The following is a 25,922-nucleotide window of genomic DNA, read 5'->3' on the forward strand; positions in this document are numbered from 1 at the left end:
CACCCCGGGAGAATGGAGATCCCAGGGGTAAGGAGCCAGCAGAAGGACGCCGGTGACCAAGGCATCTGCTCTGTCCTCAGCTGGCAGCACAGAGGGGGGCACTCGGGGACCCCAGGGCTGTGGGGGATGCAAAGGCCAAGACTGCCGAGTCTTACCAGGCCCTGGCCAAACTCCCTCCGAGGTGTAGGCGCCCGGCTCCCTGAGCTTTGCCGGCACCCCGGTATCGTGCACACAGCCCCTGCTAAACGCTGAGCGGCGACTTCTATGTGACCCCACCCTGACTGAGCTGCTGACCCTGGCAGAAGCACGACTAGACCCTCCATCTGCCATCTCCGGCCACTGAATGCGGACGTTTATTGCTGGGTAACTGTATCGGCTGGTTACGCTGCAGTGACAAGCACCCCCACTCCCATGTCATAAGTGACAGGTCCCATTAATGGTCTGTTCCTTCCTCAGAGCTGCTTGAGGTCCCAGGCTGGTGAAGGCTCCTCTCAGTCCTGTTTCCCAGAGGCCGGAAGGAGAAAGCACCCGAGACCAGTCACCGGCTTTAAAGCTTCCTTCTGGCGCATCGCGTGCTGCTCCCTATCTCCCCTTCCCTCGCCAAGGCCAGGCCTTTAACGGTGCTTCATGTCCCAGTGTGGAGACGGCTCATCCTAGTGAGCCCCACAGGGAAACTTTTATACTCCTGATGAGCTTGGATGATGCCAGGTCCCCAGGGCCACGTCCACCACGCACATTTGCTCACCAGCTCTGCAAACTGTGTCTCTCATTTAAAATCCCAGGTTCTGGGTTAGTGTCCCAGGGACTGCACTGTGCCTACAGGGTGGGCATCCTCGGAGGACTGAGCCTTCAAGGACAGCACCAGGTACTCACAACATATTTTTTTTCAAAAACAAAAAAGCATACATTCATCAACACATGGTGTCCTATGTATCCTGAGGCCCTAGAACACAGCAGCCAACACGCATTGGTCCTCCGTGTTTTCTGAAATGTTTCTGTAGAGAAAAAGCTATTGAAAGAGGGCTTAGGGCTAAATAACAGTGGGAATGTTGCTGAATCCATTAGTCATCCTTAGACAGGCGGCCCCTAAGCTGGCCGAAGGCCTCCATCTCTCCATCTTTGTGTAATCCTCCCATCCCCCCCACGGTGGGGAGAGATTTTGATTCATTTCTAACAAGTAGACTACGATGGGAGTGATAGGGGGCAATTCTGAGACTAGGTTATAAAAAGACTGGCTTCCATCTCGGGTGTCCTCTCTTGCTCCTGGGGAGACGCGCTGTCTGTCCGGAGGCTGCCATATAACACGAACTGAAGCCTCCAGCAAGCAGCCACGCAAGTGATCTTGCAAGCGGATCATCCCCGAAGGATGCCTGAGATTACTGTACACAGTGCAGTTAGGTAGAAACATTACGGGCTGTCGGACAGGGCAGCCCCGAGGGAGTCAGAGCAGGGATGAGAACACGCACAGCGGAGGCTTTCTTGGAAGACGAGGCCTCAGGACAAAGGTGAAGCCACTACACCTACCCCAGGGGCGAACAATAATGAGTGACATTCTAAACAGACGTCAGTCACGGGGTGGGGCCAGGGCCTTGACCCCACCTTTCCAGGAAGGTCTCTGTTCTTTCCACGCTTGCTCTGTGATTTGCTTCTCCACTGGATCAATGTTCCCCAAGTGACTCTGTTTGTAACTTCTAGTTGATCGTGGTTTCATCCTCTTTACACCTGCCTCCTGATCTTCCATTGGATCAATATTATCTAAGCAACTGTACTTGTGATCTGATTGGTCAGCCACAGTTTGTCCCGTCTTACTGACCTCATGATTTTGGACTCACCTTGTGATTTTGCTCAATGAAACTTGCTTTGAGAAGTGGGCTTGTAGGCCGCCCGCTTCCTGGGTCTCCTCTGTCTGTCTTAGACAGAAACTGTCATTCTGTCAATAAATGTTTCCTACTCTAACCTCTGTTGCTGCTTAGACTCATCCCTCAGTTTTGGGGAACACAAACGCAGCCTATCAGACATCTCTCCGGCTGGGAGTTGTAATATTTCCCTTGCATCACTGGGGTGACTAGGAGGTCCTGTGTCACGCCTGTATCCAGGTGACTGCCTTGGTTTGGCCTCAACAAGTCCGAGGCGGAGACCCTGTCTGAGCTGTGCTCAGATTCCTGACCCACAGAACCTGTGAAATTATAAGTGTTTGCCATTTTAAAATCCCAATTTTAGAAATAATTTTTTACCCAGCAGTAGACAACTTGTGCATTCTTTCATTCGTGCACTAAATATCTAAGAGCATTCTGGGAGCCCACGAGACATATTAGTGGTTACAGTAGGACTTGCTTCTGCCCTCCTGGAGTTAATTAACTTAAAACATGTTTCCATGCTGCAGGAATGAGCTTTAAAGCGGCTTTAATATGCAAATGTTTATCACAAGTCTCTCAGAGGGAAAGAAAGTGTCCAGTGGATCTCCAACTTGTGAATTATTTTTGCGCTGCGCTTTATAAGGTCTTGTGGAAAATTCTCTATTAGCTGAATGAATAAATGAATTAACCTGATGATTTCAGAGGCTTGAGCGCCACTGGTCGCTAGCACTTTAGCTGCTGTCCCCTGCCTGGACCCCGTACCCACCTCCACCGATTTATTTAGCAAACATCACAATAATCGGCTCCTGTGTTGCAGGCTTGGGAGCACCGAGAGGTTGCTTGGGTGACGTGGCTCTGGAGTGGGTTCGGAGGCCAGCTAACTGTTTCACGTGGAGAGTGACGTTTTCAGCCACAATATTTGGGCAGTTAGCAAAGGAGAGTAGAATGGAACGGGCAGACGTTCAAATCAGGCCCTCCTGAAGACAGCTCCGTCCAGAAGCACAGGATCGTCCAGAAGGAGAGGAAACCTGGTCGGTGTTGAAACAGGGCCCGAGACACGTCACTGGACGGCGCTGAAACTTTTAAAGGATGTTTGCAAGAAATAAAGACCTGAAAAGGTCTTTCAAACCGGCACAGATTCCTGGCGAGGTGCCTCCTGTGCTGCTGCCCCTCACACACTAGCAAGCCTGTGGGGACCCCAGCGGAAGCCCCACTTTCGCCTCCTCGCCTTGCAGAGCAAGGGCTTCGCAATTTGCATGGAAATGGGGAGCCTGGAGAGTCGCTCACCAAGCAGACAGAAGTGGCCGCCCAGTGTTTCCACCAGGGCCCTGCACCCGAGGAATTAACGCGTCCTTCCCAGATCTGATAAAAGAATAAACGTCCCGGAACCAGCCTCTCTGGATGATGGCCCACTTCTGTCCCCAGAAGGTGTCTGAAGTCTGGTTTAGAAACGAAGCATCACCGGGTTCACAGGGCAAGGCTGTGACCGTGAAAAGTAAGACATGACGCTGTAAGCGGACAGCAGAACAGGGAGGAAGATTTATCTTCCGGGAACAGGGCAGACCGTCTACGCGTACGCCCTCCAAGAGAAGAAACCGAAGCCTTCCGGTAGCACAAGGGTGAACAATGGAAAGTCCGGAGCGTTACCCGCAACGCGTATGACAGAGAAACTCTGTAATTCATAAAAACCAGACTTCTTAGGAGGAGGAGAAGGAGGAAGCAGAGAGGGAACAAAGGGACAAACAGGATTCTCCCGCCGAGATACCAAAGACTACGTGGGCAAACACTCCATTTCCCGTGTGATCAAATGCAAGTCGACACCACGTTGCGGACTGATGGGGTGATGCACAGACGGGGTCCAGGCTGTCCGGACCGCTGCTTCCCGTGTGTGTGGCCGGTTTCCTGGTCTGTAGAACGAATGTCACAGAGCCAACGTGTCACCCGTCCAGAACGGCACCTGGCACGTCGGGGATGCTGTGCACGTGGGGTGATGTTATTTACCTGACTGGTGGATATGATCATGGTAATTGGGAGTGCTCCCAAGGCCGGAGCTGCCCTGCCCACGGGGTAGGGGGGGCTCGGGGGGTACACAGTGCCGCCTTCCTGGGGGGCTGGTGACCTAGCAAGCAGTACCAAGCTCTCAGAAGCCACATTGCCTTGGGCCCAACTCCACCTTTGGAAGACTTTTCCCAAGACAATAAGAAGTCGATATTACAGAACAACTGTAATGGCCTCTGCTCGGTGGAATCCAGCGTGGTCACTGCAGGAGAGAGGAGGAGAAGCACTCTGAGGAGGTCTGGGGACTCCGCGCCTGCTGCAGCAGTGCGGTCTCCGGTGGGAGTGGTGACGCCTTGCAGCTCCGTGCTGGGGAGGGGAGGGTGCACCTAAAGTGCCAGGCGGGGACATTACAGGCAGTCAGACAGGTGGGCTCGAGGGCTCAGTGCTGAGGATGAGACCACAGCACAGCGGGGCGGAGGCACGGTCCTGAAGGCCTCCAGACAACGATGAAGCCACTACACCTACCTCCCCAGGGACAAACCACAGTGAGGGGGGACCAGGACCTGGGCCCCACCCTTCCGGGAGAGACTCCCTAAGCAATTCTACTTGTAATCTTATTGGTCGATCACAGATTTGTCCCGCCTTACACCCACCTCGTGATTTCCTCCCCACCTGGTGGTTTTGCTCAATGAAACGTCCTTTGAGAAGTGGGCTTGTGGGCCACCGCCTCCTGGGTCCTCTTCAGTCTCCCTTAGATTCCATCTTTCCCTCATAAATGTTTCCTACCCGTAACCTCTGTTGTTGCTTAGGCTTCATTCCTCAGTCTGGGGGCTCAGGAACTCAGCCTATCTGACACCTCTCAGGCTGGGAGCCACAATAGTGTCCTTACACCGCCTGGAGGTCCTTATGTCATCCCTGAATCAAATATGTCTACAGCCTGCTCAGACCCGTCCGGGAAAGAAGAACGCACACACGCACACATGCACACACATGTGTTCACATCCAACTCCTGAAGCCGCGATGGCGAACCTTTCGCAGACGCATGCCCAGACTGCAGCCGGAAACCCATTTATACTCACCGCAAAGGGTTAGCCCTGCAATTAAACCCAAATACCGGGGCTTTACTTTAGAAAAACAACTCACACATTAGCATCTTTTGTCTTAAAAAAATAGACAACACGTGTGCCATAGGTTCCACCTTTGTCCTAGAGCCAGGGAAAGTTCACGCTGGAAGGGCGGACGCGGGTGGTGGAGGGTGAACGACGGTCATCAGATTGTTTTGCCTAAAAGTTTTCAAAATAGAAAGCTAAAAAAAAAAAAATGAGAAAGCACTTAACAGCAGGCAATGAAGTGGTGGACAGCAATGGAAGAAGCAGATCACAAATCGCTATATTTACCAGGAAGCCCATTTCCAGTTTAAGATTCGGATTAGAAGACAGACCTGGACGCTGGAGCCTTCCCACGGGCCGGGCACCGTGCTAAGCACTTACCTGCAATTCTCACCTTGCTGCGATCCTGCGTAATTACCACGAGGCTAGGATTTCTCTACATAAACATAACAGACATTCAGAGGTTGAAAACGTGTCTGAAAATCTCAAGCCAGCCGGGTCCTGAAACAGTCTCACGGCCTCACATCTGGTAACCAGCAGCCTGTAACACAGAGGAAAAACACTATGATATTGACCAGAGCTAATAACTGTTCGCAAAGGCCGCAATAGGGGTGCAGGTTCGATGCTGTAAAGAATCGGAGCAAAGGAAGGGGCCGGTTCTATCGGGCGGGACAGGAGAAGTGTGCAGCCCTTAGCAGCGTGGGACATTGGAGCAGGGCTTTGCAGGGTGTGTAGGAACGCAACGGCCAAAACCTAAAAAGCTACAGAGTACCAGCACTCAGGACAAAGGGAGCACCAGGGCTGCCCCTGCTGTATCTAGGAAACTGATCAGGCTTAGAGTGCCGGGCTGGCCACCGGAGCAGCAAGGCGGCCACCGAGCTGCCCAGAGCCCAGCTACTCTGCGGCAGGAGCTGGCTCAGGAAAGCGGCTGAGGCCACAGGGTAAAGGAGTCTGCAGGGGCAGTGAGAGGCGCTCTGGGGACAGCGATGAGCGAGCGGCCTTACCGGGGAAGGGACGGTGGGAAGCACGAGTGGACACGGCCGGAGCGCCCTCCCCTGTGACCGTGTGACTGACGTCAGGACAGCCCAGGGCCCTGGCTGCTGTGTCTCGCCTGGCATCAGAAACCCGTGTCCCCCCGAGCTGCCCGCCTGCATCCTGCTCTCCCAAACACACTGCCCTTCTGCTCCGCGTGGTCCACTTCTCCAGGTAGGAGGTGGGCGGGGGGCCCCGGGCCTCCACCCCCGACTTGTGTCTTTCTTACCCCGAGTCAGGTCTGGCCACGCAGTCCCTGCCCAGCCTCGCTGATCCCACTCCTGAGGGCAGCTTGGTGTCGGGCTCCTTCCTGTCCTCCAGCCACGCGGTGGGACCGGACGCTGCCTGGCGAGGCCCAGCTGCCCAGGGAGCCATCCAGCAGCTCCCCCTTCCTGTCCTCCCTCACTGGAATGGCTCCTGTCTCCCAGTGGGTGCTGGCCGACGCACTTCCCACCTCGGGTGCACATCCCTGGTGGAGGCAGGTGCTCCCTGGTTAGGATCCACAGCACAGACAGAGCGCCTCCTCCAGAAATCCCTGATTGACCCTGGCCTCAGACCCCACTGGCCATTCTGCCTGGCTCAGCTGGGCAGGATCAGGAGGAGAAACCATGGCAGAGGGGGCTGAGCTCTCATTCCTGCTTCCTCAGGGTCCGCTTGGGCTGTGGTGTAGTTTGAGCTCATACATTCATGCATTCAGTCAATGAACATGTATTGAGCGCCCAGCACTCTTTTCTGATGCTAGAAATGCTCTTTCCTGTGAGCTTATGTTTTACCAGGAGGCCTTAGCACCACAATGAGGCCCCAGCAAAGGGAATAGTCGCTTTTCCTAGTCACTGTCTGGAGTTCTGTCAGAGAATCTGATTAGGTGATGGAGACTTTCAGGTAGAAAATAAAACAGCAGTGTTTGGGGAGCAGAGGCCGCAATAAGACGCTGTCCACCCAGGTCAGGCTCCCCGTGATCTGCCCACGGCGTTTCTTGAGCACCTACTACATGCTGGGTGACAGATCATATTGTCTCACTGGGGTTAAGGATGACATTAAACAAATCATGACACAAACCTGCAGGAGGATTCAGCACGCCGCGAGTGCAGATCACAGGGAGCCTGACCGAGGATGCCCTCCTCCGGGAGGTGGGCTCTTGGCTCAGCCTTGAGAGGCCAGCGGGGCCGCGTGGTGGGGAACAGGACGCAGCGTGGATGAGCCTGGACAGAGCTGAACAACCGGGCGTGCCCTGCCCATCGCAGCCGGGGTGTGCGGGCAGATACTCCCTAGGGCACCTGAGGGGATGTGAAAGGTGGGGCCACCGCCTGGTGGCCACTCGATCTTCCCAAACTCGGAAAGATCCGCGTTTCCTGCTAAGTCTGTCCACCGAGCAGACTGACCCAGTCCCCAGAAGACCACCCTGGGGGACCAAGCGCTGCATCGGTGAGAGGCATTATGAGTGACGACGAATTTCCACTTCCCTGTGGCTACCCAGTAAGATTCTGCTGTTTGCTCCTCGGAGGGTACACGTGGCCACACAACCGCTTCCTACGGTGGAAGCAGTGGACAGCTGTACGGTCAGGGTGAAGTCACGGCCTCTGCCCCATCGGCTGTGAGAAGCGTTTCTCTTCCAAGTGCTTCTGCGGCCCAGAGCCCAGGGAAGCACCGCGGGGAGGGGTGTGCAGTGCAGCCTGAGCTCGGGGTCAGCCTTTGCTGCTGGGCCGCAGGGCTCCGGGGCTGCTTGTTACTGGCGCGGAGCCTCGCCTGTCCTGGCTGACACCCTGTTTCTGCACTGCGCCTCTTAGTGAGGACTGAGCAGCTGCTCTCCATGGAGGAGCCTCTGCCCTGCACCCAAGGCTGATGGGTATCCTAGCAGCCCTGGGTCCATCTTAGTATCCCAGTCATGGATGAAAGTCAACAGCAGGCCCACAACCGGTGTGGAGGGGCTGCGTTCTGACCCGGAGTCGACTATTCTGAGGTGCCTGCATCTCTTACCCACTGTACAGGGCTGCTGGCTCCCAGGAAAAAGCGAGAGGGGCTTAGGGAGCCGGGGAGAGGAGAAATGTGAGCCTGCTCGGGTGCCACTGCCACCGCTGGCCTCGTCTCGGGTCCCGACGGGAGCAGGGAGGGGCTTTGACCTTCTGTCAGACTTACAAGTCTGCTGTGTCTGGACTCGGGGAGGTAAAGGAAGGCCGGCCAGGCGACCGTGACCCCTGACCGCCCCTCTCTTCAGTTCATGGCTCGGACTCTGAGCTCAGCAACGCCAAACTCACACCAGCTCTGCAAATAACTGGTTCCCTTTGCCCTGGGACCATTGCGATGCCATTTCTGCTTTCCAGAGTATTTTCTATACTTGATTAATTCCTACTCAGCCTGAAAATCTGACCATCTGTGTCACTTCTGAAAGCTCTCTTTGCCTCAACCCATCTGGATTAAAATGAAAGCCTCTGCTCTGATGAAAGGAGTTGCAACATTTGGGTTAAAATTCTGTTCCCATGACCCCATGGCCCTTCAACCTTGGGTAAATGACTTGACTTCCTTGAACCTCAGTTTTGCCACCTATAAAATGGGTGTGTTGTGAGGTAGGTCCATGTGAAGTGCTTAAGCAAAGCCTATCAGAGCACATTCTCCATGAACGCTGCAGGTCACGGTGAGCATAGTATTGACCGACTATCAGGAATCCCGTGGGTGTACTTTCTGGGGGCCTATGAACCCCGAAATTGTGTACCAACTCTGTGCCAATACTGTTGTGTGTGTATGTGCTCTTCTCAGGAGAGAGTTGCTGGCCTCACAGAGACCCTGAGACATGAGGAGTCCAGCTGGGCAGGCCAGGCCTACCCTGGCACCCACCCAAGAGCCTGTAGTATTGACCAGGCCACTGCATCCCTGGCTTATGCAAATAAGGCCCTTGTGCTGACACTGTGCCACTCTCTGGAGAGAGTTCAGAAGTGGGCGTGTGCACCCCCTTCTCATTTGGAGCAGAATGAAATCCAGTGGATTCCCTTACAGTCTTCCCAGAAGTAGCCTCCCGCTCCCAAAGACGCCTCCCTGGCAAAGGGACTGCCAGGCTCACACGCGCCCTGCCCGCCTAGGAAACAACTGATATCTGCAAGCAGGGGGCTTGCTCAGAAACGGCGCAGGGAAACACACAGTGTGTCCATCCACGTGTGTCCCTCAAACGCCCCGGGCCTGAGCCCACTGCCCTCACAGCTCTTACCGACATCTGGCTTCCAACGAGAGGTCAGCAAAGGCCCGACCCAAGGAAGGCCAGGTGTCCACGGCTCCTCCGAGCCACACCATGCCTGACAGGTCACGAGTCACCCACGTCACCCCAGTGACCTCACCCGGACCTCGCAGCCCAGTCTTTTAGGACTGCGGCATCGGCGTCCCCCACCTCAGCTGAGGAACAGAGGCACAGGGAGGCGGACAGAGGGTGAGGGACGTGCTCCGGGTGGCAAAGCCAGCAGCGGCTCAGCCGGGCTCCGAGCCCAGCCATCTCACGTGGTGCAGCCCTGCGTGGCGGGGTCTCCAGAACCACGTGACCAACAGCCAGCCTCGTGTGCATCCAGCTCAGGGAGGAGGGTGTGCATCACGGGCTGGGGCCACCCACACCCTCACTTTCTAATTTCTAGGACCACGTGGCACAGGAGGACTTTGATCAACAGGAAGGATTTAGAATGATAGGCAGACACGAGCTTTATTTTCGTTTGAAAATAGCAATGGCTCTGGTAAAAATGATGTTTATTGCAAAAAAAGTTTAGCGTTTAAAAAAAGGAAAATAAAAAGAAGAAAGGCTCAGAGACGCAGCTGGAGTAACCAAGATGCCCTTTCAGAATCACCAGGAAGCCGATGAATTGGCTACGCCATTGCTTCTGTTTTTCAGGCTCAGTCACAAACTTACACACACACTTAGTTTACATAAAGTGTGTTTAAATAATTGGATCAGACTTTAGGTGATCTTCCAAAAGCTATTTCTAAAAAGTCTCTTCACATGCAAATAAGTTGTGGAAATAAAGGTCACCGTCCCCATTCTTCGCCCTGTTTGATATCTTCTGTGTGCGAGCTGTGGTTCATTTGGTCTTGTTGAAAGACATGCAGGCCGTTTTCCCAAGTACATGCAAACCCATCTCCAGGAGCGTCCCGTGTGCTTCTGATGAATGTGTGCGATTCCCTGGAGTACTGCCAGAGGTCCGAGTTCCAGAAAGTCACAAGAACGTGCATTTGACACGCGGCAAACTCCCGTCCCAAGTGCTGCAGCGTGTCAGCCAGGACCAGCCCTCAGGACCAACTTCATGAATCCTGCCGCTTGGGCAGCAGAAACCATCCCAGCAATTTCATTTTTGGTTTCTGTTGAATCTAACTCTACAGTGTATATTTATGTTCTATTTGCATTTCTTTTAAAAAAACTTTTTGCTTTAAAGAGAATTAAAGAAAAAACCACAGCACTTCAAAACAAGATGATAGGAAGTTAACAACAATTACTATATTGCATGTTGTTGTCTTCAAAATAGTTGCTCAGATTACCAGATACAGACATGCAACACTGACCAGACAGTACAAGCACGAGCTGTTCTCCTCACCGAGCAGAGTGAGCAGCGCAGCTGCCTAGGCCATATCTGTCTCTCTTTCCCTTCCCTCTTTCCTTCCTTCCCCCGTCCCAGTTGTTCTCTCCTTGTGAGCAGTTTCTTCCCCTTTCATATTATCTATTGTGCCTTTTGAATCTTATTTGCTCTGTCAGCTTCTTACACTAGACAGACAATATGATGTTTACATGTGCGAGTCTGATTCATTTCACCTACGAGTGTGGTCTCTAGTTGCATCTGTTTATGTATAAAAGCATCGAGTTTATCTTTCTTTACAGATGAATAGTACTCCATTGTGTAAAAATGCCTCATCTTTTTTATCTATTCCGTGGTTGATAGGCATTTGGGTTATTTCCAAGATCTGGCTTTTACAAGTTGTGGTGCTATAAACATGGGTACACATGTATCACTGTGGAAATATAATATTTTCAGTTTTTCTGGAAAATACCCAGAAGAGTAATAGCTGGGTTGAATGGGACCTTCAATCCTGGTTTTTTGAGAAAACTTCACACTGATTTCCACAGTGGTTGCACCAATGTACACCACCACCAACAGTGCAGGAGAGTTCCTTTTTCCTCACAGCCTCTCCAGCATTTGTTGTTGTTGGTTTTCTTGATCCTGGCCATTCTTTCTGGAGTAAGATGGAATCTCAGTGTGGTTTTAATTTGCATTTCTCTAATGACCAATGATGATGAACTTATTTTATGTATTTATTTGCCACTTGAATTTCTTCATCTGAGAACTGTGTATTCATCTCAGATGCCCATTTTTAGATTGGGTCTTTGAATTTGGGGGCCCTGAATTTCTAAAATTCTTTTTATGTTGTAGATAGAAGTCCTTTGTTTGAGGAACGGTTGGTTTTCCCACTTTGTGGGTTTTCTTTTCACTCTGTTGGTGATTTTTTTTGAGGTGGGAAAACTTTCTAATAAGATGATAACCCAGATGATAATTCTTTGATGTACTTCACACGCAGTTTGGTTTTTGTTCATGAACTGTCTGCCTCTGTCTCTTCTAGATTTCAACCTACTTTCTCTCCCAGCAGATTTAGTGTTTCTGTTTAATATTTAGCTCTTTAATCCTTTTCAACTTTAATTTAGTGCATGGTGATAGGCATGGGTCTAGTGTTAGTCTTCAGCATGCGGAAAGTCAGTTTTTCCAGCACCACTGATTAAAGAGACTGTCGCTCTTCCAGTGAATGTGTTTGGTGCCTTCGTCAAAGGTGGCTGAGGCTGTGTACAGTGCTGCATCTTCTGTTCCACTGAGCCTTCTGTGTGCACTTCTTAGAAGACAGCACGTGTAAGACTCAGCTTTGAAGCATGATTTAGGTACAAATTGTTCATCCCAGCATCGTCGTGTCAGTTAATAAACAGAAGCAATCCAGTGGGGGATCAATACACCAATTAAACCAGGTGTGGTGGCAAATATCTGTAATCCCAGCACTCGGGAGGCTGAGGCAGGAGGATTGCTTCGAGTTCCAGGCCAGCCTGGGCTACAAAATGAGTTCTAGGCTCGCCTGAACTGCATAGTGGGATCTTATCTCAAAAGGACAAATATTATATACACCAGTTAAGGAACAAACATTTGACGGACCATTTACTTTATAGCTACAAAATGTATACTGAATGAATATTTAACACTGTGAGGAAAGTGATTAAACTATAAAGTTGGAGGACACCTGTTTGAGGAAAGCTCAGAGTGTACAACGACAGAATAACCCCAGCTGTGAGATACCTATGCATCTATCTATAGATAGACACAGATATATCGGTACAGATATATAGAGATAGATATAGACTAGATATGGACATAGACACAGATATGGACATAGAAGACAAACAAGGCTTGGGGAAAGTTTAAAGTCAGAACGCAGTGTAAGAAGTTTTTAATGGCAGTTACCCGTTTCCCCTTCCCTGGTCTTCTTTGTCTTCTCCTCCCTGTCCTCCGGATCCTTTGCCTCCTCTTCTCTCTCTCTCCCTCCTCTGCCCTCCTCTTATTCTCTAGGCTGCAGCTTCGGGTAGGACAGGTGACACTCGGCCTCCGGCTGGGCTGCTCACTGCTGCCGGCGTCTGGGGTCCCTCACCCTCAGCGGCTCCAGGTGACCATGAATTATCCGTTTCACAAACGAAGCTGACCTGCGCCTTGGGCTTTGGTCTGACCCAGTACTGAGGAGCCTTCCAGTGGTGGGGGTGTCATGTCAGAGGTGAGACGCCCCTCGTCCGGAGTCTGCCGTCTGCACAGGAAGAGGACAAGCGCGCACACCCACAGCGAGAGGAAGGCCGGTGTGGCAGGGCGTCCTCTGCCTGGCCTCGAAAACTAGGACTTTATAGGTAACAGTTATTGGGCTTTCTTTTCTCATTCTCTAAGAAATAGCGTTGACTCAGAAAATTGGAAAATGGAGAAGAAACTGATAGATAAGCACAGGGCCGGTATCATGCTTAGGGCCTCAAGTTAAACCCTAAGCAAGGAATGATCTTGTTTAACCTACATTCTTATCAGATGGGCACAGCTGTTTGGAGCACAGGAAACGGAGGTGTAAGCAGGTTGGATGAACTGCTCGGGGTAACCGACGGGGAAACAGCAGCAGGGGCAGACCTGGAGCCCACACTGACCTGGAGCCACAAGAGAAAGGGAATCTGCATCCGCTCTTCCATCCCAGGGTTTCTGAGGCGTCTGTCTTCCTACCCCGGTGGCGTGTTCTAGGTTCTCTTGCCTCTTAAAGCAGTCTTTACTCAGATGCTAAGTGGATGCCTGGGGTAGACGAGATGGCCACAAGACACACACAGAGGGGAAGGGTCCTGGGAACAGGCTCTGCCCAACAGCGAGGGGCGTCACCCCACCTGGACTGGACAGGGAGCAGACAGCACAGGGGACAGTTCACTGCAGGGGGAACTCGCAGCCATTCTTAGAGGAAGAGAAGGAAGGCTCTTGCCAGGTGGGAGGCTAGAGGATGGCTGTCCAGGCAGCAGCATCTGCAAACATCCATTAGATGCAAGAGGTGACATGCTAACTCCGAAAACCAGCCGCTGCCTCCTGGATGGCTGTGCCTCGGGCACGTGTCTCTGCACGTGTGGGAGTGTGTCCCTGTGTCTACAGGAGTGTGTGCGCTCCAGGGACCAGCGAGAGGGGCCACTGAGGAAGTCGGGCTCAGCTGATCAAAGCCCATCTGCCCCTTAAAGAGTGTCAGGGAAAAAGAGCTTGTGCAGAGCTGGAGACCTGACTGCAGGGCCTAAGCGGCATTCTGGGCCCTGGAAGGCAGCAGGGAGCCTCTCGGTGGATTCTCAGGCTGGATGGTTTGGAGAAAGAAGGGGTGGGAGAGGAGGCGGCTTGGTAGAAAGTTAGAATAATCAAAGTGGGAGGAGAGGAACGTCCATTAGGACGATGGTTACAGGTGAGGGGGTTTGGGACACATCAGAGGTGCCCTGCATGATCACACCTCCACCATGGTGATTAACATATCAGTGTCTGACATTACAGACGAGGATGGTCACTGTGCTGCAGGTGAGAGCTCCAGAGCTGCTTCTCCGCCCTGCAGTTGTGCTGCTGACCTGTGACTCTACCCCACCCGCCACTCTAGTCCCTATGGCTACGAACTCGAGTTTCCAAAAATTTACCTCCAAGTGAGATGGCACAGCAGTGGCCTTTCCGGGCCTGGCTTATTTCTTTTAGCACGATGTCCTCTGGATGGTGGCGTTGTCGCAGACTGCCAGATCACCTCCATTTTAAACCCTGCATCATATTCTGTCACAGGCACTGCAGTTTCTCGAGTGGACCCTTCGGTGATCCCCACATCTTGGCTGCGGGAAACTGTGCTCTGATGAGGGGCGGGGGCGGTGAGCGGCTTGGCCAGCAGTTTCCTTCCTCCGATACTCCCGGAAGTGGAACTGCCACACATGGGCGTTCCCTTTTAATACTCTTCAGGGGGCTCTAATGTCGTTTTCTACCATAGTGGAAGGGATGTCTATCCCCCACCCCAGCAGCATGGAGGGCTCCTTTTCCTCCTCGTCCTTGCCGACCTTCCTGTCTTTTGATTCCCTGATGATCTCCATCTTAACAGGTGTGAGACGGGGTCTCACTGTGGGTTTGATTTGGGGGTCCCGGATGACCAGTGATGCTGGGCATCTCCTCAGACCTTGTGGAACAGCCCAGCCAGCCCTTCAGAAGCAAATTTCCCTCCCCAAACTTGTAGCAAATCTTTACTGAGAGTCAGCCAAGCTCAGGGCCTGCGGGTGATGAACCCTAGCAAGAACAGGGCCCAGAGACAGCACAGACTTAAGCTGATCTTGAGCGCGGGCGGGGGGCTGTTCCTGGTAGAGGGGACTTCTAAACCCAGTGTGGAGAGAAAGGGTTTACCAAGTGGGTGGAGACAGTGCCGTTTGACCCAGGAATGCGGCTAAGCCATGCACATTGCTTATTCTCCTCTGAGCAAAGTGTCCCCCTTAAGGCTGAGCTGATTGGAACGTGTGACGCCCACCAGGCTGGCCAAGTGAGCCCCGCCTCCAGCAAGCCCCGGCTTTGGAGGCACCGGCGCAGGGTCCCCGTGCCTGCTTGCTGAGCAAAACCTAGTTACTGGCCATAGAGGTAGGTGGCTGAGCCCGGAGGTCTCGCCTGGCAGTGGCTTCGGTTCCCTGGCCCCGTCGCGCTGAAGCCAACCGGGGCAGGGGGAGAGCTGCATGAAGGCAGAAGCAGAGCGACCCTGGACACACACTCTGCGGCCGCTGGGGGGAGCACGCCTCGGAAGGGAGGTCATCGCCTAGCTTGCCTCCGGAGGGTGGGGACCGCGGCGGGCGAAGCTTCGCCTCCCTGCGCGGGGTGGGTTCCTGATCCCCAAGCCACCGCCCCCCACTAGCGCAGCCTTGGTCCAGGCTGGGGGCGTGGCTGGGGGCGGGGCCACGTGGCCTGGAGGAATTTGAAAAGAAAGGCGAAGTAATTAGCATCCTCCTCTGTCATTGGCTCTCTGCGCCTCTGCTTTGCATACGCCCGCCTGCTGGCGGCTGGGCTGCACTGGGCTCCGCGGCGTTTGCAGCCGGCCCGGCAGCCGCCAGGCTCAGTGCGGGGCGAGCGTGATCCGGCGCTGGAGCCAGAGCCAGCGGCCCAGGGTCGGCGGAGTCTACGCCCTGTGCACCCGAGGACCGGCGTCCGGGCCTCGGCGCCCATCCCGGCCAGGGAGCGGCCAGGCAGACACTTCTGATTTCGGATGAAAGGGGTGAGTCCGGGCGTGAGCCTCCCTCCTGGCCTGGCTCACCGAGCCTCTTGGCGCCCCAGCTCCGGCCCGGGCTCTGGAAAATGACTTCACGCTCTCCCCGTTGCCATCCGGCGGCGGCGGCGCGCTGGGGCAGCCCTGAGTGGTAACCTCGGGAGGCAGCGCCTGGGGCCGAGTGAGCCGAGGCGGGAATCCCGCCTCTCGCCGGCCTCCTCCCCCGGCTCCCCGGCGGCCGCAGCATGAAGTGGCGCAGCGATGGCCAGGAGCGGTAAGAAGCCCGTGGTGCGCACGCTGGAGGACCTGACGCTGGACTCGGGTTATGGTGGCGCCGCGGACTCGGTGCGCTCCTCCAGCTTGTCCCTGTGCTGCTCCGACTCGCACCCGGCGTCCCCGTATGGCGGGAGCGGCTGGCCGCCCCTAGCCGACTCCATGCACAGCCGGCACGACAGCTTTGACACCGTCAACACTGCCCTGGTGGAGGACTCCGAGGGGCTGGACTGCACCGGCCAGCACTGCCCGCGGCTGCTGCCGGACCTCGACGAGGTACCCTGGACGCTGCAGGAGCTCGAGGCGCTGCTGCTGCGCGCCCGTGACCCCCGCATCTGCCTCCCGGCCCCCGGCGGGCTCCCCCGGGACGCGCTGGCCCGGCTGTCGGTGCTGGTGAGCCGCGCGCTCGTGCGCATCGCCAAGGAGGCGCAGCGCCTGAGCCTGCGCTTCGCCAAGTGCACCAAGTACGAGATCCAGAGCGCCATGGAAATCGTGCTGTCCTGGGGGCTGGCGGCGCACTGCTCCGCCGCCGCGCTGGCCGCGCTGTCACTCTACAACATGAGTAGCGCGGGCGGCGACCGCCTGGGCCGCGGCAAGTCGGCGCGCTGCGGCCTCACCTTCTCCGTGGGCCGCGTGTACCGCTGGATGGTGGACAGCCGCGTGGCGCTGCGCATTCACGAGCACGCCGCCATTTACCTGACGGCCTGCATGGAGAGCCTGTTCCGGGACGTCTACGCGCGTGTCGTGGCCTCGGGGCTACCCCGGGGTTGTGGCGGCCCGGGCTCCGGTTCTAGCTGTGTTCCCGGCCCCGGCCCAAGCGCAGCGCCCTCTGCGGACGCGGAGCGCGAGGCGGCCGGAGGGGGCGCGGCGGGAGGGGGCGCTAGCAGCGCCCCCAGCAGCACAAGTGGGGGCAGCAGCTGCTGTGCCCCGCCGGCCCCGGCCACCGCCGCAGCCCAGCCGGCCGCCGCCGCCGCCAACCACGGCCACGCGCACCACGCGCTGCACGAGGCGCCACGGTTCACGCTGGAGACGCTGGAACACACGGTCAACAACGACTCGGAGATCTGGGGGCTGCTGCAGCCCTACCAGCACCTCATCTGCGGGAAGAACGCCAGCGGTGAGTGCGCACCCGCACCCTGTCCACCGCGCGCCACTCGGTGCCCCCGGTTGCCTTCGCCCAGCGCCCTCCCCTCTCCCCGCAGCCTGAGGCGTGCAGGCGCGGGGCGGAGGCCGCGTTTGGTATTTTGGAGGAAGTCTGCGCCTCATATTCGTGTGTCTCTTACTGGAAGTCTTGTTTGTTCTGACCTTTCACACACTACGTTCCAGGCAGTGCCCACGAGTTGGACTTTGGGGGAAGCGCGTCCCTGTCCCCACCGCGCGGTCGGGTACCTGTCGCCCCCTCCCCCAAGGCACTGTTGAGCGAGGAGAAGCCTAGGGTGGGAAGGTGGCTCGGCAAGGCTACTGGGCTCCAGGAGTCTCCCCGGGTTTCTGAGCCAAGCACCGTGGTGCTCAGCCGTGGAACCAGCTAGCGCCCCACGTGCCCCCTCGGTCCCCGCGGAGAGCTGCAGCTGTCACAGCTGGGGACTGGGGCGGGAGTCTTGCCGGCGTGGGGCGCGGCTTCCCGCGGGGCCTCAGCGCCCTCTGCACCCCCGCGCCCGGTGGGTTCGAACTCAGCTCCGGCGGCGGAGAGGGGCGGGCGCTGGTTTTGGAGAGCTCGCGCAGGGCCAGGGCGAGACACTTCAAAGCTTCAGTTTTCCACAGGAAATGGCAGAAACGTAACCGGAGACTCTGAAAGCGAAATAAAACTTTGTTACATATGCGGCGGTTTGGCCTGAGGTTGTGCGGCTGGAGCTGAAATGCAGGCTGTCTGGGCCGGTTTCGTTCGTGTCTCGACCTGCCTGCGGCTTCCCGGGCTTCAGCAGCGTGGCGGGCGCGGCCCGGCTTCGGGGTGCCCAGTTTGCGCGTGTGCGAGTCTGGGAGTGCACCTTGAGTGTGCACACGTGCGCCACGAGTGTGCGCAGGAGCAAGAGGCGCAAGGCGGGGCTCCAGCCCGAGTCCGGAGTCAGACACTGCGACCCCTCCAGCCTCGCCGGTGGCGGAGGGGAAGGAAGCAAAAGAGCGCCTGTGTGCGTGTGTGTGCGTGTGTGTGCGTGTGTGTGCGTGTGTGTGTGCGTGTGTGTGTGCGTGTGTGTGTGTGCGTGTGTGTGTGTGTGTGTGTGAGAGAGAGAGAGAGAGAGAGAGAGAGAGAGAGAGAGAGAGAATGAGAGAATTGTGGGCCCCTGATCTGGGAGATTTTTTCCCTTTGGCATAACTGCCAGAGCCCCGCCCCCTCTGCTGCCAGCCGAAGGTCGGGGCAGGAACCCTAAATAGATGCTATGTGCATGGCCAGGCACGTGCGCACACACGCACACACGCACACACACACACACACACACACGGGAACCCTCGCGGGTGCAACATCCGGACTTAGAGTAGAAACATCTGGTCCAAGTCTCGGCTCCGTGTCCGGTGTGAGGAGGGTTCACCTGCAGAGCGGGCAGCCCTGGACTGCCCTTTGTGTGGAAGCCCCTGTCCTGGAAAGGCAGAGGGGTCCCAGGCTCCCCCACTGCACACCGTGCAGCCCCTCCCTCCCTCCCTCCTTCCCGGGCTGGAAACTTGCAATTTGACTTCTCTGGACCTCAGTCTCCTCATCTGCAGAATCAGGCGCTCTGTTTACAAACCCCTCTGTCGGGGCTCTGCGAGCGGCATCTATGTATCTTTTCAAATAGACTTTACTTTCTGATCCTTAACGTCTTTTAAAGATCCTCCCATCAGCCTATGCAGAGACAGTTGTTTGTGTTTACCCTTTTTGGAACAAGTGTCATTTAAGGAGAGAGGCCGCAGGGCTGGTTTGGGGCAGGGCATGTGTGGCTGGGATCTGCTGCCATCCCAGCCGCGCCCACACCACAGAGCTCAGCTCCTGCGTTACTGGGCCCTTCCGCCTTCCCTGGCCAGAAACACCCCGTGATTTTCCAGTGATCTGTTCGTCTCCTTTCTCTGGGCTTTCTGGGAATGGCAGGGCACACATGCAGGAGTGCGAGAGATCTCGGGGGCTGAGACCCGGGGGCCTGCCTCTCACAGAGCTGTGCATGCCGTCTTTCCAGCTACAGGTCACTCAGGAGAGCTACCTTTCGGGGTGGGTCCCTTCGCTGACTCAGTAGCGCCAGTGGCACACTCATTTGTGAATTCATTTGTTTGTCAGGTGTATTGAGCAGTCTGTGGCTGCCAGAGACCGAGCTGGCATGGGAGAGGTGGTGAGGGCCCGCACCTGGTGTCATCCTCTCTGCCAACCCGTTTGATCCTCGGCTGTCCCTTGAGAAGGTGCTGCATGGCTCCCGTTCAGACGCAGCAGAGGAGGGACCTGTGCCTCATGCTTGTTTTAATGTGACCGTCCAGGGTCCACTCCCTGACCCACAGCTGAGTCCCTGCCGTGCCACTGCCCTTCACCATCTACCCAGTCCAGGCCTCTGCAGCTTCACATGTTTCCATCCCAGTGAGCGCATCTTTTGCGCCGCCCAGACGGAACCGGGGCCGAACCTGTCTCACATTTGTGTGTCCTCTGGCCAGCCCGAGGGAAGCCGGGGCGCACTGGAGTCTATTAGATGCCTGTTGGGTTGAGCCAGCCATTGTACAGCAATAGGGGACCAAACGCCCAACACCCACAGCGTAAAGGAGACGGGGTTATTTTGGCCCAGGTTCCGGCCGCTCCAGGCCATGGTCAGCGCTGCCAAGCAGAAAGATCTCGGCAGCAGGGCCTGGCGGAGCGATGCTGCTCCCCTCACGGCAGCCGGAAAGCAGGACGGCAAGGAGGAGCCGGAGCGCGTGCTCAGGGGCACTCTGTGCCCAGCCACGACGTGCGGGATGCTGCAAGGTGCCTGAGACCCACCGCTCTTTGAGTTTCTGGGCTCGTCCTCGCCTGCCTTTCTGCCTTGTGGTCCCCCCTCACTGTCATCCCCACATCTCCCCGTCCTTCCTGTTTGCTGCTGCAAAGCTGCACTCATATGAGACGGGCTCACAGGGCACAGGGTGAGCAGGAGCGGGGAACCTTGGGGGATTTTCTCAGGTTGGTTTTTGGCTGTTTTGAACAGTCTGGGTGACAGTTAATTGACCCCAAAGACTGGTGGTGTCTCTGCGGGGTTTGTACCTTAAACTCCCTCAGAGCTGGCCAGGTCCCCTGACCCCGCTATCATGGAAGCCCTGACTGGAGAAGTCTCATCCCTGCACCCCTGGAGGGCTCCCCCTGTGCCGCCCCAGCCACACCCAGGTGCACCCTGCAAGGGCTCCCCCTGTGCTGCCCCAGCCACACCCAGGTGCACTCTGTGTTTTTCCATATGACTCCCCATAGCTCCTGGCACTTTATAGGTGCTTCTTGCTGTTTGTTGAATGAATGTGAAACTTACACATCAGCCTCTGTAAAGATAGCTGTGAAGGAAGTGTGAAGCCTGGTTTGAATTTCATAGCTGTCACTCTGGCTGTGTGTTCTTCGGTAAGTCGCTTGACCTCTCTGAGCTGCAGTTTCCTCAGCTGTGAAGTGAAGGCATCAATGAGAAGGATTAAATGAGACTGTGTTTGGAGGCTGTCACAGGCTGGTGCCGACACGTGGCTAAAATGGTGGTGGTGGTTGTGCTAATCAGATGTGGTCACATCCAGACAGAGTGATCCCGTCAGGTGGGCGGAGCCTGCAGGATCCCCCTTTTTTATTCTCCTGACATCAGAGAGTTCAGCCATCCCGGAGTCGGTCCCACAGGTTCAGCCCTTGGCCACGGCCGAACTAGTAAAAAGTAATTTTGATCAAAGGAAAACGGCTTTTTCTCCTCTTCAGTGCTGGGGATGCCCCCTCGCCTTCCCGCGTGAGGCAAATCCTCTCCTGCAGGGCCACACCCTCAGCCGGGAAGCAGTTTGTTGACTTTGCTGTATTTTGTTTTGAAGTTAACAAGCATCTTTGGAGAATGCTTCCAGGTGACAGAAATGTCCCTTGGGCGTCTGGGCCAAGACTTCAGAGTTCTCGGCCTCTGTTAGAACTCACCCTTTCGTATTTGTGCATTTCTCTGTGTTGCAAGATACACACACACACACACACACACACACACACACACACACACACACACTACAGGGATCCGGGATGTAATTTTGTTTGGAAGGGAAGACGGCAGGGGGTGTGCTAGGAGGATGTCACTCGGCGAGACCTGGCCTCCAGGGTCGGTTCTGCGGCTTTCAGGCTGGTGCCTTCATGTTGCTGAATTTGGCTTCCTACCTGGATGGGAGGATGAAGTGGGTGAAGTTGCTGGGTCACTGCCAGCCCATCGGGCGGTGACCGGACCCGAGGAGGTGCCGTAGGCGACAGCCCAGCTCCGAGGGCGCTGGGAGCAGCAGCTTCCTTAGACAGCAGAGTGCCTGGCGGCTGGCAGCAGTGTGGGGGAATCCGGGAGTCTCGTGCACTTCGGGGATCCCCGGCCACCGTGTAATCATTAATTACGGTGGGCCCTGGCCGCCTCGCCACGTGGCTGGACGGACGGGGGCGGTGTCAGGGCTGCGCCTCTCTCTCTCCCCAGGCTCTGGGGCTCTGTCTGCTCAGCAGTGTTCCTGTCCCTGCCCCCCCCCAGCAGTGTTGGTCCCCGGTGTGGCCTCACTGTGAAGACCGAAATGTCACCTGAGAAACTGCTCCTTTCCAGCAACTGCGAGAGCTATCTCCAGAGCCAGCCCCGCGAGCCTTTGTTCTCAGAGCACGTTTTTAATTAACCAGCTCAGTGTAAATTAAAACTGGGAATTCGGGTCAGGAGAGGGTTATTTGGTTTTCTGCACAGACGTGTCAGTTCCGTGCTGGGCTGTGTGCACGTTGGGTGTCTCCTGAAACCTAAAATAAAAGTAGAGACCAAATAAAACCACGAGGGACCAACGTGGACCTTTGAGGTTGTGTCAAAGGAGCCTCTGAATGAGGGAGAAACTCTAATTCCCAGTCCGTTATCATCGGTCACTTTGAGCCAGACGACAAACCCACCTGTAAAATGGGCCTGGCCGTGTGGTCAGATGTACCCGTGCGCCGAAGCCTCCGCGTCCGTGCTGCGTGGCAGTCACAGCTTGCCTGGGACGCGCCGGGCACTGTCTTGAGAGTTCTGCCTGCAGTAATTGTTGCAGTCACAGGGCCTGTGTAAAGGATGGCACCCAAATCTAGTAGCTTAACACGGCAGAAGGGCTCAGGCTCTGAGACTCCAGCTGGGAGAGGAGGGACATGGCGGGCAGGAGGGTCTTTGGGGTTTTGAGAGCCAATAACGGAGCTTTTCGTTTCGTCTTCCGTGTGTGGCCCCCAGTGTCCCCGCAGATCCAGCGCCGAGGTGGAGGAGGAAAGGGAGTGGACCTTCGGGTGGAGTGGGCTGAGCCCGGCATGAGCCCTGGGTGTGCCGGCCCCCCCGGCTGCCTGGTGTCTGTGCCTTGTCTTCTCAGCCTCCTCTTTTCCCAGGAGACACTCAGTTGCTGCCTCCAACTCCAGAATCCGGGATCCCTGGGGATGCTCAGGGCCGGGGCTGATGCAGCCAGTCCTCCAGGGAACCTGGATGGAGGGGGGAGGCCGCCACACCCAACAGGCCGAAGGAAGGAAGGTGCTCACCCCGCTGGGAGAGCAAACCAAAGGAAAGCACCACGCCCCACCCACGATCACAGTGCGGCTCCTCGTGGCCGCCGGCCCTGTGGCCAAGGCGTGTTTCCCGTCACTGCATCCACATTCCACGTGGAAGAGCGAGGAGTGGGAGCCACGTACCTGGACGGGCCTGGCCCTTGGTGGTTCCGAACCCTTCCCAGTGGGTGTGGTGTGGTCGCAGCTGGCAGGGGTGAAGTTGCTGGGTCACTGGCGTCCACCTCCCTGCCCCGCCACGGGAGGATTATGTGACCACTACTCCTCTGGGCCACAGCCCCGTGCATCTAGGACACCTGGCCCCTTTGAGGGCTCTAAATCTTTTGTAACATTGTTTATGCCCTTGAACTTTTAGGTGGCCCAGAACAGTGTCTCACCGTAACAGTGAAAGCCTTTTAAATCCTGGCTTAGGCCAGTGCAGCTCCCCCAGCAGCTCAGTAGAATTTTCATCTGTGCCGCCGTTTGTCAGGTTTGCCTTGCTGTAATGAAACACCCGAGCCAGGTAACTTCATGAAGGCAAAGGCTTGCTCAGCTCACCGCTCTGGAAGGTAAAGGGTGTGGCTCCCACACTGGCTCAGCTCTGGTAAGAAGGCAGGGGTGGGTGGCAGGGGTGGGGGCTTCCCTCCAGCCAGGAGGTAGGCAGAGGTGGGCGGGGCCAGGTGCTGCCTCTGCGGCTGCTGTCTTGGGAGGGACACCAGTGAGCCCTCTAAGCAGCCTTCACACCATGTGACCTGAGGTCACCCTCCCCCAAGGGCCCACCCCTCCCAGGGGTGCCATGGCGGGCACAGCCAGCCAGTGCCGCAGCCACACTCAGAGCTGTGCCCTGGATCACGTTCTCTAGCTGCGTCAGTCTTTGCCCTGTGTCCCCGTAGTTTCCTTCTCTCTTAACTTACTGGCAGCGACCTCGAGGCCATCAGGCTTGTGTGGGAGGCTTAGATCCTTCCTCAGAGATTTATTTCACTTAAAAATCCTGCTGGGCATGCAAGCATATGCCTGTAGACTATTTGGGAGGCTGAGGCAGGAGGATGGCACATTTAAGGACAGGCCTAGGACGTTAATAAGACCCCATCTCAAAATAAAATTTAGAAAAGGGCCAGGGGCTGCTCAGTGCTCCCTGGGTCCAGTCCCTCGTACGGCAAACAAACAAAGAAGCTTTAAATATTTTCTCATTGTTTGAGCTATAGAATTAGTTCCTTTTTAAACTTTCCATTCTTTCTTTCTAATTTTATTCCCAGACTTTCCTTACTTGCTAAATTCCAGGAAGATCAGCAAACTGTATTACACTGGGTCTTCCAGCCTCTTCCTCTGGCTTAGGGCTCCTACAGCGTGGGTTATCCCCGGTGTCAGTGGAACCAGGTGTGCCACCACTGCATACTGCAGGTCTCTGGCGGCCTGGCCTCTCTGCCTGCCCTGAGGATGTCACATGTCCTGCTCCTGGGGCAGTGCCACAGATGTGTGAGACAAACCCTAGCGTGCCTGAGCAGCAGGACACTTCACAGGGTGGGGCCAGATGATGGCGGGGCTGGGTGGCACTCCCCACAGACATGACAGACGTTCTGCTACCTGGACCAGGAGACTCCAGAGAACTTCCCGGATGGGGGAGCACAGAATAGGGAGGGTATGAGGGAGGTGTCCATGGGACAGCCTCAGACATGGTGGGTCCATTCCTTCTATGTCCTCATGACCAGCACTGTCACATGGCCTTAACTAGATGCAGGCGACCAGGACATTATGATCACAGCCTGGCAGCTAGCACCCTACCCCTCCTGTCTCCTGTCCATCAGCACCAGGACACCAGAGGTCCAGTATCAGAGATGCTCCTGTGTTTCCTTCTCCTATCCCAGTGGTGACACTGTGGTGACATTGGCCTCAGGAAAGCCCACGAGGATGTGGTGACAAGGCTGTAATTCGGTCCTGAGGGATGGGACTGGCACCTGGTTCTCTGGGGCCACCTCTGATCCTGCCACACCCTCTCCTGCTTCCTTGATTTTAGGGCTGAACGATGTCTATAATGCCTCTTATTCAAAGCAGAGGCCAGGTGTGCAGGGCCAGGTGTGCATCCCTCCCCCCTGCACCCTCGCCGTGACCGGATCACCTGCTTCATCTTTTTCTCCCACATGTGGGTTAAGGTGATGGCTGGTAAGCTGGCTGTGTCCTGCCATGCAGCACCTGTGCCACTGGGCCCTGGTCTGGGCGGTGTTCTGTGCCGTGTGACCCGTGCGTCTAACCTTTCTGGATCTCTGTCCCCTCCTGAACCTTGGGAACCAGGGAGAGCCCTGTGTTAGCTACTTTTCTGGTTGCTGAGATGAAATACCCAACACCCAAAGTTAAAGGAGGAAAAGTTTATTTAGTTTACAGTTTGGAGAGGTTTCAGTCCATCACTGGCTGGCTCCAGGGCAGGGTGGTGTGGCAGAGGGGCATCACAGAGGAGACACAGTGCACGGCAGACAGAAAACAGCAAAGCAAGAGAGGGGTCTCAGCAGTTTTTCTGTCCCTTTTGCAGTCCATCCAGGACCCTGGGATTAGGGTGGCATCAAACCAGTTAGTGGACTGATAGAGCAATCACCCAGCATCACAGACTCTAGATCCAGCAGCTCTGACGGAGCCCCACCTATAATTGTGTGAGGCTTTATTTACATCCCTTTATGCAAAAGACAGTCTATCTCCAAAAGTTGCCAAAGTCCTAATAATTTTCACATTGCTGAAAAGTCCAAGTCCTTTAAGATTTAAGGCAAACTCTTAGCTGCAAGCCCCACACAAATGAAATAAAAGTCAAACGCTTCCAACATTTAATGGGACAAAAGGTACAAAGAAGGGAACAGAAAGGAACGGGAACCAAGCAAGCCCCAAATCCAGCAGGATGAACATGAAGTCCTGCAGTTCCATGAGCAGCCTCTGAGGTGATCTGTGGCAAGATGTGCACTCCAAAGGGCTAGGGGGGCCCCACCTTTATGGCACTGCTGGTGGTTGTAGCTCCCACAGCTTCTCTCTTGGGCCAGCTCTGCTCCCTCCTGGCAGTTTTCCTGAGAGGAGCCACATGCTTGGCTTCTCCAGACTTCAGTTTCACAGCCACAGCTCCCCCCACCCCGCCCTCTCAGGGACACCCTGCCAGGAAGCCTTCCCGACCCCACAACTCTTGCATTCTGCATTGCCTAAAACCAGCACCATGTGGATGATGCCAAGGTCTGCTGCCAGCTGGAACAGCAGTCGGTTTCTTTCTCCCTTTAC

At 55.7% G+C, this 25,922-nt stretch overlaps 1 protein-coding gene across 4 annotated transcripts in view; it reads left to right on the forward strand.

Moving 5' to 3' along the window:
* The first annotated feature begins 15,469 nt into the window (after positions 1 to 15,469).
* Positions 15,470 to 25,922, forward strand: part of Abtb3 (ankyrin repeat and BTB domain containing 3) — a 151,392-nt gene continuing 140,939 nt past the window's right edge. The window contains exon 1 of one of the 4 annotated variants that reach the window (XM_063255535.1): positions 15,470 to 17,144. In XM_063255535.1, coding sequence (XP_063111605.1) covers positions 16,016 to 17,144 — 1,129 coding nt within the window. In that variant the 5' untranslated portion in view covers positions 15,470 to 16,015. The remainder of the gene's footprint in view (positions 17,145 to 25,922) is intronic. The other 3 variants (XM_063255534.1, XM_063255533.1, XM_063255532.1) reach the window with 3 other exon arrangements.

Source organism: Cavia porcellus, unplaced genomic scaffold (genome assembly GCF_034190915.1).
Source record: "Cavia porcellus strain 051 isolate PalLab524CR breed Dunkin Hartley unplaced genomic scaffold, mCavPor4.1 scaffold_8, whole genome shotgun sequence".
NCBI lineage: Eukaryota > Metazoa > Chordata > Mammalia > Rodentia > Caviidae > Cavia > Cavia porcellus.